The sequence below is a fragment of the Procambarus clarkii genome, chromosome 44 (assembly GCF_040958095.1).
Source record: "Procambarus clarkii isolate CNS0578487 chromosome 44, FALCON_Pclarkii_2.0, whole genome shotgun sequence".
In the NCBI taxonomy this organism is placed as follows: domain Eukaryota; kingdom Metazoa; phylum Arthropoda; class Malacostraca; order Decapoda; family Cambaridae; genus Procambarus; species Procambarus clarkii.
In genome coordinates, this window is record NC_091193.1 from 26,419,386 (window position 1) to 26,435,777 (window position 16,392).

Genomic DNA, 16,392 nt, shown 5'->3' on the forward strand with positions numbered 1-16,392 from the left:
TCACACACTGCCCCTCACTCTGCTCACACACTGCCCCTCACACTGCTCACGCACTGCCCCTCACACTGCTCACGCACTGACCCTCACACTGCTCACACACTGCCCCTCACACTGCTCACGCACTGCCCCTCACACTGCTCACACACTGCTCACACACTGCCCCTCACACTGCTCAAACACTGCTCCTCACACTGCTCACACACTGCCCCTCACACTGCCCACACACTGCCCCTCACACTGCTCACACACTGTCCCTCACACTGCTCACATACTACTCACACACTGCCCCTCACACTGCTCACGCCGTGCCCCTCACAATGCTCACGCACTGCCCCTCACACTGCTCTCACACTGCTCACACACTGCCCCTGACACTGCTCACACGCACCCTCTCACACTGCTCACACACTGCCCCTCACACTGCTCACACGCACCCTCTCACACTGCTCACACACTGCCCCTCACACTACTCACACACTGCCCCTCACACTACTCACGCACTGCCCCTCACACTGCTCACACACTGCCCTCACACTGCTCACACACTGTCCCTAACACTGCTCACACACTGCCCCTCACACTGCTCACGCCGTGCCCCTCACACTGCTCACGCACTGCCCCTGACACTGCTCTCACACTGCTCTCACACTGCTCACACACTGCCCCTCACACTGCTCTCACACTGCTCACACACTGCCCCTCACACTGCTCACACGCACCCTCTCACACTGCTCACACACTGCCCCTCACACTGCTCTCACACTGCTCACACACTACCCCTCACACTGCTCACACGCACCCTCTCACACTGCTCACACACTGCCCCTCACACTGCTCACACGCACCCTCTCACACTGCTCACACACTGCCCCTCACACTGCTCTCACACTGCTCTCACACTGCTCACACACTACCCCTCACACTGCTCACACGCACCCTCTCACACTGCTCACACACTGCCCCTCACACTGCTCACACGCACCCTCTCACACTGCTCACACACTGCCCCTCACACTACTCACGCACTGCCCCTCACACTGCTCACACACTGCCCTCACACTGCTCACACACTGTCCCTCACACTGCTCACACACTGCTCACACACTGCCCCTCACACTGCTCACGCCGTGCCCCTCACACTGCTCACGCACTGCCCCTCACACAGCTCTCACACTGCTCACACACTGCCCCTCACACTGCTCACACACTGCCCCTCACACTGCTCACACGCACCCTCTCACACTGCTCACACACTGCCCCTCACACTACTCACGCACTGCCCCTCACACTGCTCACACACTGCCCTCACACTGCTCACACACTGTCCCTCACACTGCTCACACACTGCTCTCACACTGCTCACGCCGTGCCCCTCACACTGCTCACGCACTGCCCCTCACACTGCTCTCACACTGCTCACACACTGCCCCTCACACTGCTCACACGCACCCTCTCACACTGCTCACACACTGCCCCTCACACTGCTCACGCACTGCCCCTCACACTGCTCACACACTGCTCTCACACTGCTCTCACACTGCTCACACACTGCCCCTCACACTGCTCTCACACTGCTCACACACTGCCCCTCACACTGCTCACACGCACCCTCTCACACTGCTCACACACTGCCCCTCACACTGCTCTCACACTGCTCTCACACTGCTCACACGCACCCTCTCACACTGCTCACACACTGCTCACACGCACCCTCTCACACTGCTCACACACTGCCCCTCACACTACTCACGCACTGCCCCTCACACTGCTCACACACTACCCTCACACTGCTCACACACTGTCCCTCACACTGCTCACACACTGCTCACACACTGCCCCTCACACTGCTTACGCCGTGCCCCTCACACTGCTCACGCACTGCCCCTTACACTGCTCTCACACTGCTCTCACACTGCTCACACACTGCCCCTCACACTGCTCACACGCACCCTCTCACACTGCTCACACACTGCCCCTCACACTGCTCACACACTGCCCTCACACTGCTCACACACTGTCCCTCACACTGCTCACACACTGCTCACACACTGCCCCTCACACTGCTCACGCCGTGCCCCTCACACTGCTCACGCACTGCCCCTCACACTGCTCTCACACTGCTCTCACACTGCTCACACACTGCCCCTCACACTGCTCACACGCACCCTCTCACACTGCTCACACACTGCCCCTCACACTGCTCACGCAGTGCCCCTCACACTGCTCACACACTGCCCCTCACACTGCTCACACACTGTCCCTCACACTGCTCACACACTGTCCCTCACACTGCTCACGCACTGCCCCTCACACTGCTCACACACTGCCCTCACACTGCTCACACACTGTCCCTCACACTGCTCACACACTGCTCACACACTGCCCCTCACACTGCTCACGCCGTGCCCCTCACACTGCTCACGCACTGACCTCACACTGCTCACGCACTGACCCTCACACTGCTCACGCACTGACCCTCACACTGCTCACACGCTGCCCCTCACACTGCTCTCACACTGCTCTCACACTGCTCACACACTGCCCCTCACACTGCTCACACGCACCCTCTCACACTGCTCACACACTGCCCCTCACACTGCTCACACGCACCCTCTCACACTGCTCACACACTGCCCCTCACACTGCTCACGCACTGCCCCTCACACTGCTCACACACTGCCCCTCACACTGCTCACACACTGTCCCTCACACTGCTCACACACTGCCCCTCACTCTGCTCACACACTGCCCCTCACACTGCTCACGCACTGCCCCTCACACTGCTCACGCACTGACCCTCACACTGCTCACACACTGCCCCTCACACTGCTCACGCACTGCCCCTCACACTGCTCACACACTGCCCCTCACACTGCTCAAACACTGCTCCTCACACTGCTCACACACTGTCCCTCACACTGCTCACACACTGCTCACACACTGCCCCTCACTCTGCTCACACACTGCCCCTCACACTGCTCACGCACTGCCCCTCACACTGCTCACGCACTGACCCTCACACTGCTCACACACTGCCCCTCACACTGCTCACGCACTGCCCCTCACACTGCTCACACACTGCTCACACACTGCCCCTCACACTGCTCAAACACTGCTCCTCACACTGCTCACACACTGCCCCTCACACTGCCCACACACTGCCCCTCACACTGCTCACACACTGTCCCTCACACTGCTCACATACTACTCACACACTGCCCCTCACACTGCTCACGCCGTGCCCCTCACAATGCTCACGCACTGCCCCTCACACTGCTCTCACACTGCTCACACACTGCCCCTGACACTGCTCACACGCACCCTCTCACACTGCTCACACACTGCCCCTCACACTGCTCACACGCACCCTCTCACACTGCTCACACACTGCCCCTCACACTACTCACACACTGCCCCTCACACTACTCACGCACTGCCCCTCACACTGCTCACACACTGCCCTCACACTGCTCACACACTGTCCCTAACACTGCTCACACACTGCCCCTCACACTGCTCACGCCGTGCCCCTCACACTGCTCACGCACTGCCCCTGACACTGCTCTCACACTGCTCTCACACTGCTCACACACTGCCCCTCACACTGCTCTCACACTGCTCACACACTGCCCCTCACACTGCTCACACGCACCCTCTCACACTGCTCACACACTGCCCCTCACACTGCTCTCACACTGCTCACACACTACCCCTCACACTGCTCACACGCACCCTCTCACACTGCTCACACACTGCCCCTCACACTGCTCACACGCACCCTCTCACACTGCTCACACACTGCCCCTCACACTGCTCTCACACTGCTCTCACACTGCTCACACACTACCCCTCACACTGCTCACACGCACCCTCTCACACTGCTCACACACTGCCCCTCACACTGCTCACACGCACCCTCTCACACTGCTCACACACTGCCCCTCACACTACTCACGCACTGCCCCTCACACTGCTCACACACTGCCCTCACACTGCTCACACACTGTCCCTCACACTGCTCACACACTGCTCACACACTGCCCCTCACACTGCTCACGCCGTGCCCCTCACACTGCTCACGCACTGCCCCTCACACAGCTCTCACACTGCTCACACACTGCCCCTCACACTGCTCACACACTGCCCCTCACACTGCTCACACGCACCCTCTCACACTGCTCACACACTGCCCCTCACACTACTCACGCACTGCCCCTCACACTGCTCACACACTGCCCTCACACTGCTCACACACTGTCCCTCACACTGCTCACACACTGCTCACACACTGCCCCTCACACTGCTCACGCACTGCCCCTCACACTGCTCTCACACTGCTCTCACACTGCTCACACGCACCCTCTCACACTGCTCACACACTGCCCCTCACACTGCTCACGCACTGCCCCTCACACTGCTCACACACTGCCCCTCACACTGCTCTCACACTGCTCTCACACTGCTCACACACTGCCCCTCACACTGCTCTCACACTGCTCACACACTGCCCCTCACACTGCTCACACGCACCCTCTCACACTGCTCACACACTGCCCCTCACACTGCTCTCACACTGCTCTCACACTGCTCACACACTGCCCCTCACACTGCTCACACGCACCCTCTCACACTGCTCACACACTGCCCCTCACACTGCTCACACGCACCCTCTCACACTGCTAACACACTGCCCCTCACACTACTCACGCACTGCCCCTCACACTGCTCACACACTGCCCTCACACTGCTCACACACTGTCCCTCACACTGCTCACACACTGCTCACACTGCCCCTCACACTGCTCACGCACTGCCCCCTCACACTGCTCTCACACTGCTCTCACACTGCTCACACACTGCCCCTCACACTGCTCACACGCACCCTCTCACGCTGCTCACACACTGCCCCTCACACTGCTCACACGCACCCTCGCACACTGCTCACGCACTGCACCTCACACTACTCACGCACTGCCCCTCACACTGCTCACACACTGCCCTCACACTGCTCACACACTGTCCCTCACAATGCTCACACACTGCTCACACACTGCCCGTCACACTGCTCACGCCGTGCCCCTCACACTGCTCACGCACTGCCCCTCACACTGCTCTCACACTGCTCACACACTGCCCCTCACACTGCACACACGCACCCTCTCACACTGCTCACACACTGCCCCTCACACTGCTCACGCACTGCCCCTCACACTGCTCACACACTGCCCCTCACACTACTCACACACTGTCCCTCACACTGCTCACACACTGTCCCTCACACTGCTCACACACTGCCCCTCACACTGCTCACGCCGTGCCCCTCACACTGCTCACGCACTGACCCTCACACTGCTCACACGCTGCCCCTCACACTGCTCTCACACTGCTCTCACACTGCTCACACACTGCCCCTCACACTGCTCACACGCACCCTCTCACACTGCTCACACACTGCCCCTCACACTGCTCACACGCACCCTCTCACACTGCTCACACACTGCCCCTCACACTGCTCACACGCACCCTCTCACACTGCTCACACACTGCCCCTCACACTGCTCACGCACTGCCCCTCACACTGCTACACACACTGCCCCTCACACTGCTCACACACTGTCCCTCACACTGCTCACACACTGTCCCTCACACTGCTCACACACTGCCCCTCACTCTGCTCACACACTGCCCCTCACACTGCTCACACACTGCCCCTCACACTGCTCACGCACTGCCCCTCACACTGCTCACGCACGGACCCTCACACTGCTCACACACTGCCCCTCACACTGCTCACACACTGCCCCTCACACTGCTCACACACTGCCCCTCACACTGCTCAAACACTGCTCCTCACACTGCTCACACACTGTCCCTCACACTGCTCACACACTGCCCCTCACTCTGCTCACACACTGCCCCTCACACTGCTCACGCACTGCCCCTCACACTGCTCACGCACTGACCCTCACACTGCTCACACACTGCCCCTCACACTGCTCACGCACTGCCCCTCACACTGCTCACACACTGCTCACACACTGCCCCTCACACTGCTCAAACACTGCTCCTCACACTGCTCACACACTGCCCCTCACACTGCCCACACACTGCCCCTCACACTGCTCACACACTGCCCTTTCACACTGTTCTCACACTGCCCCTCACACTGTTCACACACTGCCCCTCACACTGCTCACACACTGCCCCTCACACTGCTCAAACGCTGTCCCCCACACTGCTCACACGCTGCTCCTCACACTGCTCACACACTGCCCCTAACACTGCTCACACACTGTCCACACACTGCCCCTCACACTGCTCACACACTGCCCCTTATACTGCTCTCACACTGCCCCTCACACTGCCCACACACTGCCCCTCACACTGCTCACACACTGCCCCTCACGCTGCTCACACACTGCCCCTCACGCTGCTCTCACACTGCCCCTCACACTGCTCACACGCTGCCCCTCACACTGCTCACACACTGCCCCTAACACTGCTCACACACTGTCCACACACTGCCCCTCACACTGCTCACACACTGCCCTTTCACACTGTTCTCACACTGCCCCTCACACTGTTCACACACTGCCCCTCACACTGCTCACACACTGCCCCTCACACTGCTCAAACGCTGTCCCCCACACTGCTCACACGCTGCTCCTCACACTGCTCACACACTGCCCCTAACACTGCTCACACACTGTCCACACACTGCCCCTCACACTGCTCACACACTGCCCCTTATACTGCTCTCACACTGCCCCTCACACTGCCCACACACTGCCCCTCACACTGCTCACACACTGCCCCTCACGCTGCTCACACACTGCCCCTCACGCTGCTCTCACACTGCCCCTCACACTGCTCACACGCTGCCCCTCACACTGCTCACACACTGCCCCTAACACTGCTCACACACTGTCCACACACTGCCCCTCACATTGCTCACACACTGCCCCTTATACTGCTCTCACACTGCCCCTCACACTGCCCACACACTGCCCCTCACACTGCTCACACACTGCCCCTCACGCTGCTCACACACTGCCCCTCACGCTGCTCTCACACTGCCCCTCACACTGCTCACACGCTGCCCCTCACACTGCTCACACACTGCCCCTAACACTGCTCACACACTGTCCCACACACTGCCCCTCACACTGCTCACACACTGCCCCTTACACTGCTCTCACACTGCCCCTCACACTGCCCACACACTGCCCCTCACACTGCTCACACACTGCCCCTCACGCTGCTCACACACTGTCCCTCACGCTGCTCACACACTGCCCCTCACGCTGCTCACACACTGCCCCTCACACTGCTCACACACTGCCCCTCACGCTGCTCACACACTGCTCACACACCGCCCCTCACACTGCTCTCACACTGCCCCTCACACTGCTCACACGCTGCCCCTCACACTGCTCACACACTGCCCCTCACACTGCTCACACACTGCCCCTCACGCTGTTCACACACTGCTCCTCACAGTGCTCACACACTGCGTCTCACACTGTCCCTCACACTGCTCACACACTGCCCCTCACACTGCTCACACGCTGCCCCTCGCACTGCTCACACACTGCTCCTCACACTGCTCACACACTGCCCCTCACACTGCTCACACACTGCCCCTCACACTGCTCAGACACGTCTCACACATTGCTCCTCACACTGCTCAAACACTGCTCCTCACACTGCTCAAACACTGCTCCTCACACTGCTCACACACTGCCCCTCACACTGCCCCTCACACTGCTCACACACTGCCCCTCACACTGCTCAGACACGTCTCACACATTGCTCCTCACACTGCTCACGCACTGCCCCTCACACTGCTCACACACTGCCCCTTCACTGCTCACACACTGCCCCTCACACTGCTCACACACTGCCCCTCACACTGCACATACACTGTTTACACGCTGCCCCTCACACTGCTAACACACTGTCCCACACTGCTCCTCACACTGCTAACACACTGCTCATTCACTGCCCCTCACACTGCTCACACACTGCCTCGCACACTGCTCACACACTGCCCCTCACACTGCTCACACACTGCCCCTCACACTGCTCACACGCTGCCCCTCACACTGCTCATACACTGCCCCTCACACTGCCCACACACAGCCCCTCACACTGCTCGCACACTGCCCCACACACTGCTCACACGCTGTCCCTCACACTCCTCACACACTGCCCCTCACACGCTTTCCTTCACACTGCTCACACAATGACCCTCACACTGCCCACACACTGCCTCTCACACTGTTCACACACTGCCCCTCACACTGCTCACACACTGCCCTTTACACTGCTCACACACTGCCCCTCACACTGCTCACACACTGACCCTCACACTGCTCACACACTGCCCCTCACACTGCTCACACATTGCCCCCTCACAATGCTCACACACTGACTCTCACACTGCTCACACACTGACCCTCACACTGCTCACACACTGTTCACACACTGCTCACACGCTGCCCCTCACACTGCTCACACACTGCCTTCACACTGCTCACACACTGCCCCTCACACTGCTCACACACTGCCCTCACACTGAACCTCACACACTGACCCTCACACTGCTCACACGCTGCCCCTCACACTGCTCACACAATGCCCCTCACACTGCTCACACATTGCCCCTCACACTACTCACACACTGACCCTCACACTGACCCTCACACTGTTCACACACTGTTCACACACTGTTCACACACTACTCACACGCTGCCCCTCACACTGCTCACGCACTGACCCTCACACTGCTCACACACTGTTCACACACTGCTCACACACTGCCCTCACACTGCTCACACACTGCCCCTCACACTGCTCACACACTGCCCCTCACACTGCTCACACACTGACCCTCACACTGCTCACACATTGTTCACACACTGCTCACACGCTGCCCCTCACACTGCTCACACACTGCCCCTCACACTGTTCACACACTGCCCCTCACACTGCTCACACACTGACCCTCACACTGCTCACACATTGTTCACACACTGCTCACACGCTGCCCCTCACACTGCTCACACACTGCCCCTCACACTGCTCACACACTGCCCCTCACACTGTTCACACACTGCTCACACACTGCTCACACACTGCTCACATGCTGCCCCTCACACTGCTCACACACTGCTCACTCACTGCTCACTCACTGCTCACACACTGCTCACACACTGCCCCTCACACTGCTCACACACTGCCCCTCACACTGCTCACACACTGCCCCTCACACTGCTCACACACTGCCCTCACACGCTGCCCCTCACACTGCTCACACACTGCCCCTCACACTGCTCACACACTGACCCTCACACTGCTCACACACTGCTCACACGCTGCCCCTCACACTGCCACTCACACTGCTCACACACTGCCCTCACACTGCTCACACACTGCTCACACGCACCCTCTCACACTGCTCACACACTGCCCCTCACACTGCTCACACACTGCCCCTCACACTGCTCACACACTGCCCCTCACACTGCTCACACACTGCCCTCACACGCTGCCCCTCACACTGCTCACACACTGCCCTCACACTGCTCACACACTGTCCCTCACACTGCTCACACACTGCTCACACACTGCCCCTCACACTGCTCACGCCGTGCCCCTCACACTGCTCACGCACTGCCCCTCACACTGCTCTCACACTGCTCACACACTGCCCCTCACACTGCTCACACGCACCCTCACACACTGCTCACACACTGCCCCTCACACTGCTCACGCACTGCCCCTCACACTGCTCACACACTGCCCCTCACACTGCTCACACACTGTCCCTCACACTGCTCACACACTGTCCCTCACACTGCTCACACACTGCCCCTCACACTGCTCACGCACTGCCCCCTCACACTGCTCACACACTGCCCTCACACTGCTCACACACTGTCCCTCACACTGCTCACACACTGCTCACACACTGCCCCTCACACTGCTCACGCCGTGCCCCTCACACTGCTCACGCACTGACCCTCACACTGCTCACACACTGCCCCTAACACTGCTCACACACTGTCCACACACTGCCCCTCACACTGCTCACACACTGCCCCTTACACTGCTCTCACACTGCCCCTCACACTGCCCACACACTGCCCCTCACGCTGCTCACACACTGCCCCTCACGCTGCTCACACACTGTCCCTCACGCTGCTCACACACTGCCCCTCACGCTGCTCACACACTGCCCCTCACACTGCTCACACACTGCCCCTCACGCTGCTCACACACCGCCCCTCACACTGCTCTCACACTGCCCCTCACACTGCTCAGACACGTCTCACACATTGCTCCTCACACTGCTCAAACACTGCTCCTCACACTGCTCAAACACTGCTCCTCACACTGCTCCTCACACTGCTCACACACTGCCCCTCACACTGCCACGCACACTGCTCACACACTGCCCCTCACATTGCTCACACACTGCCCCTCACACTGCACACGCACTGCCCCTCACACTGCTCACACACTGCCCCTTCACTGCTCACACACTGCCCCTCACACTGCTCACACACTGCCCCTCACACTGCTCATACACTGTTTACACGCTGCCCCTCACACTGCTAACACACTGTCCCACACTGCTCACACACTGCTCACACACTGCTCACACACTGCCCCTCACACTGCTAACACACAGCTCATTCACTGCCCCTCACACTGCTCACACACTGCCTCGCACACTGCTCACACACTGCCCCTCACACTGCTCACACACTGCCCCTCACACTGCCCACACACAGCCCCTCATACTGCTCACACACTGCCCCTCACACTGCTCACACGCTGTCCCTCACACTCCTCACACACTGCCCCTCACACGCTTTCCTTCACACTGCTCACACAATGACCCTCACACTGCCCACACACTGCCTCTCACACTGTTCACACACTGCCCCTCACACTGCTCACACACTGCCCTTTACACTGCTCACACACTGCCCCTCACACTGCTCACACACTGACCCTCACACTGCTCACACACTGCCCCTCACACTGCTCACACATTGTCCCCTCACAATGCTCACACACTGACTCTCACACTGCTCACACACTGACCCTCACACTGCTCACACACTGCTCACACACTGTTCACACACTGCTCACACGCTGCCCCTCACACTGCTCACACACTGCCTTCACACTGCTCACACACTGCCCCTCACACTGCTCACACACTGCCCTCACACTGAACCTCACACACTGACCCTCACATTGCTCACACGCTGCCCCTCACACTGCTCACACAATGCCCCTCACACTGCTCACACATTGCCCCTCACACTACTCACACACTGACCCTCACACTGACCCTCACACTGTTCACACACTGTTCACACACTGCTCACACGCTGCCCCTCACACTGCTCACGCACTGACCCTCACACTGCTCACACACTGTTCACACACTGCTCACACACTGCCCTCACACTGCTCACACACTGCCCCTCACACTGCTCACACACTGCCCCTCACACTGCTCACACACTGACCCTCACACTGCTCACACATTGTTCACACACTGCTCACACGCTGCCCCTCACACTGCTCACACACTGCCCCTCACACTGTTCACACACTGCCCCTCACACTGCTCACACACTGACCCTCACACTACTCACACATTGTTCACACACTGCTCACACGCTGCCCCTCACACTGCTCACACACTGCCCCTCACAGTGCTCACACACTGCCTCGCACACTGCTCACACACTGCCCCTCACACGGCTCACACACCGCTCACATGCTGCCCCTCACACTGCTCACACACTGCTCACTCACTGCTCACACACTGCTCACACACTGCCCCTCACACTGCTCACACACTGCCCCTCACACTGCTCACACACTGCCCCTCACACTGCTCACACACTGCCCTCACACGCTGCCCCTCACACTGCTCACACACTGCCTCACACTGCTCACACACTGACCCTCACACTGCTCACACACTGCTCACACACTGCCCTCACACTGCTCACACACTGCTCACACGCACCCTCTCACACTGCTCACACACTGCCCCTCACACTGCTCACACACTGCCCCTCACACTGCTCACACACTGCCCCTCACACTGCTCACACACTGCCCCTCACACTGCTCACACACTGCCCTCACACGCTGCCCCTCACACTGCTCACACACTGCCCTCACACTGCTCACACACTGTCCCTCACACTGCTCACACACTGCTCACACACTGCCCCTCACACTGCTCACGCCGTGCCCCTCACACTGCTCACGCACTGCCCCTCACACTGCTCTCACACTGCTCTCACACTGCTCACACACTGCCCCTCACACTGCTCACACGCACCCTCTCACACTGCTCACACACTGCCCCTCACACTGCTCACGCAATGCCCCTCACACTGCTCACACACTGCCCCTCACACTGCTCATACACTGTCCCTCACACTGCTCACACACTGTCCCTCACACTGCTCACACACTGCCCCTCACACTGCTCACGCACTGCCCCTCACACTGCTCACACACTGCCCTCACACTGCTCACACACTGTCCCTCACACTGCTCACACACTGCTCACACACTGCCCCTCACACTGCTCACGCCGTGCCCCTCACACTGCTCACGCACTGACCCTCACACTGCTCACACGCTGCCCCTCACACTGCTCTCACACTGCTCTCACACTGCTCACACACTGCCCCTCACACTGCTCACACGCACCCTCTCACACTGCTCACACACTGCCCCTCACACTGCTCACACGCACCCTCTCACACTGCTCACACACTGCCCCTCACACTGCTCACGCACTGCCCCTCACACTGCTCACACACTGCCCCTCACACTGCTCACACACTGCCTCGCACACTGCTCACACACTGCCCCTCACACTGCTCACACACTGCCCCTCACACTGCTCACACGCTGCCCCTCACACTGCTCATACACTGCCCCTCACACTGCCCACACACAGCCCCTCACACTGCTCACACACTGCCCCTCACACTGCTCACACGCTGTCCCTCACACTCCTCACACACTGCCCCTCACACGCTTTCCTTCACACTGCTCACACAATGACCCTCACACTGCTCACACTGCCCACACACTGCCTCTCACACTGTTCACACACTGCCCCTCACACTGCTCACACACTGCCCTTTACACTGCTCTCACACTGCCCCTCACACTGCTCACACACTGACCCTCACACTGCTCACACACTGCCCCTCACACTGCTCACACATTGCCCCCTCACAATGCTCACACACTGACTCTCACACTGCTCACACACTGACCCTCACACTGCTCACACACTGTTCACACACTGCTCACACGCTGCCCCTCACACTGCTCACACACTGCCTTCACACTGCTCACACACTGCCCCTCACACTGCTCACACACTGCCTTCACACTGCTCACACGCTGCCCCTCACACTGCTCACACAATGCCCCTCACACTGCTCACACATTGCCCCTCACACTACTCACACACTGACCCTCACACTGACCCTCACACTGTTCACACACTGTTCACACACTGTTCACACACTGCTCACACGCTGCCCCTCACACTGCTCACGCACTGACCCTCACACTGCTCACACACTGTTCACACACTGCTCACACACTGCCCTCACACTGCTCACACACTGCCCCTCACACTGCTCACACACTGCCCCTCACACTGCTCACACACTGACCCTCACACTGCTCACACATTGTTCACACACTGCTCACACGCTGCCCCTCACACTGCTCACACACTGCCTCTCACACTGTTCACACACTGCCCCTCACACTGCTCACACACTGACCCTCACACTGCTCACACATTGTTCACACACTGCTCACACGCTGCCCCTCACACTGCTCACACACTGCCCCTCACACTGTTCACACACTGCCCCTCACACTGCTCACACACTGCCCCTCACACTGCTCACTCACTGCTCACACACTGCTCACTCACTGCTCACACACTGTTCACACACTGCTCACACACTGCTCACACACTGACCCTCACACTGCTCACACACTGCCTCTCACACTGCTCACTCACTGCTCACACACTGTTCACACACTGCTCACACACTGCCCCTCACACTGCTCACTCACTGCTCACACACTGCTCACTCACTGCTCACACACTGCTCACACACTGTTCACACACTGCTCACACACTGCCTCTCACACTGCTCAAACGCTGTCCCCCACACTGCTCACACACTGCTCACACACTGCCCCTCACACTGCTCACGCACTGACCCTCACACTGCTCACACACTGCCCCTCACACTGCTCACACACTGCCCCTCACACTGCTCACTCAATGCTCACACACTGCTCACTCACTGCTCACACACTGTTCACACACTGCTCACTCACTGCTCACACACTGTTCACACACTGCTCACACACTGCCTCTCACACTGCTCACACACTGACCCTCACACTGCTCACACACTGCTCACACACTGCCCCTCACACTGCTCACGCACTGACCCTCACACTGCTCACACACTGCCCCTCACACTGCTCACACACTGCCCCTCACACTGCTCACACACTGCCCCTCACACTGCTCACACACTGCCCCTCACACTGCTCACACACTGCCCCTCACACTGCTCACACACTGCCCCGCACACTGCTCACACACTGCCCCTCATACTGCTCACACACTGCCCTCACACTGCCCCTCACACACTGCCCTCACACTGCTCACACACTGCCCCTCACACTGCTCACACACTGCCCCGCACACTGCTCACACACTGCCCCTCATACTGCTCACACACTGCCCTCACACTGCCCCTCACACACTGCCCTCACACTGCCCCTCACGCACTGACCCTCACACTGCTCACACACTGCCCCTCACACTGCTCACACACTGCCCCTCACACTGCCCCTCACACACTGCCCCTCACACACTGCCCCTCACACACTGCCCCTCACACACTGCCCCTCACACTGCTCACACACTGCCCCTCACACACTGCCCCTCACACTGCTCACACATTATTAGGGGACACAGGTGGAAACTGAGTGCCCAAATGAGCCACAGAGATATTAGAAAGAACTTTTTTAGTGTCAGAGTGGTTGACAAATGGAATGCATTAGGAAGTGATGTGGTGGAGGCTGACTCCATACACAGTTTCAAGTGTAGATATGACAGAGCCCGATAGGCTCAGGAATCTGTACACCTGTTGATTGACGGTTGAGAGGCGGGACCAAAGAGCCAGAGCTCAACCCCCGCAAACACAACTAGGTGAGTACAACTAGGTGAGTACACACTGCCCCTCACACTGCTCACACACTGCCCCTCACACTGTTCACGCACTGACCCTCACACTGCTCACACACTGCCCCTCACACTGCTCACACACTGCCCTCACACTGCCCCTCACACACTGCCTTCACACTGCCCCTCACACACTGCCCCTCACACTGCTCACACACTGCCCCTCACACACTGCCCTCACACTGCTCACACACTGCCCTCACACTGCCCCTCACACACTGCCTTCACACTGCCCCTCACACACTGCCTTCACACTGCTCACACACTGCCCTCACACTGCCCCTCACACTGCCCCTCACACTGCTCACACAACTGCCCCTAACACACTGCCCTCACACTGCTCACACACTGCCCCTCACACTGCCCCTCACACTGCCCCTCACACTGCTCACATAAATCACATGATAAAGCTCTTGTAAGTGAATATATGTGAGAGAGACAATGCTCACTCTACAGGTGCCACAGGTAACAACACTCTACAGGTGCCACAGGTAACAATACTCACTCTACAGGTGCCACAGGTAACAACACTCTACAGGTGCCACAAGTAACAATACTCTACAGGTAACAATACTCACTCTACAGGTGCCCAGGTAGGCGAGGACAGCGCCTTCCCGTACCAATCTGCACAGGGATTCGAACTGGCGTCCTTTGGTATCACAGGCGGCCACTGACGACTCCTCTGGGCACTCGCCCTCCAGGGGCACTGTGCCCGGGAGGTGGGGGGAGAAGGGCACTAATTTATTATGAATATTTAAGTTTACCTTGAAAAGCTGAATAGAAAACACCGACCTAACCTTCTTAGTATGTTAAGATAAGCATCTTATTGCTTCTTAATTACAATTAGTACTTATACCTATATGGATATTACAGTTTTATAAAAATAATAAAGCAAAACTAAAATATTTAAATAAATTGTAAAGTAACTCTGGATTTTGTCAAATTTTGTATATAATCTCTGTTGTTTAATAAAACTGAAAAATAAATTCTTAATACCAAACCTGGTGTATAGCAGATTGGTAGGAAGAGTTTGTACCTTAAAAATA

The 16,392-nt window shown here is 58.5% G+C and overlaps 1 protein-coding gene across 1 annotated transcript in view; it reads right to left on the reverse strand.

Annotated features, from left to right (window-relative positions):
- Window positions 1–16,392, reverse strand: part of Reck (Reversion-inducing-cysteine-rich protein with kazal motifs) — a 200,409-nt gene that overhangs the window by 24,373 nt on the left and 159,644 nt on the right. The window contains exon 15 of the mRNA XM_069300855.1: window positions 15,925–16,052. Coding sequence (XP_069156956.1) covers window positions 15,925–16,052 — 128 coding nt within the window. The remainder of the gene's footprint in view (window positions 1–15,924; window positions 16,053–16,392) is intronic.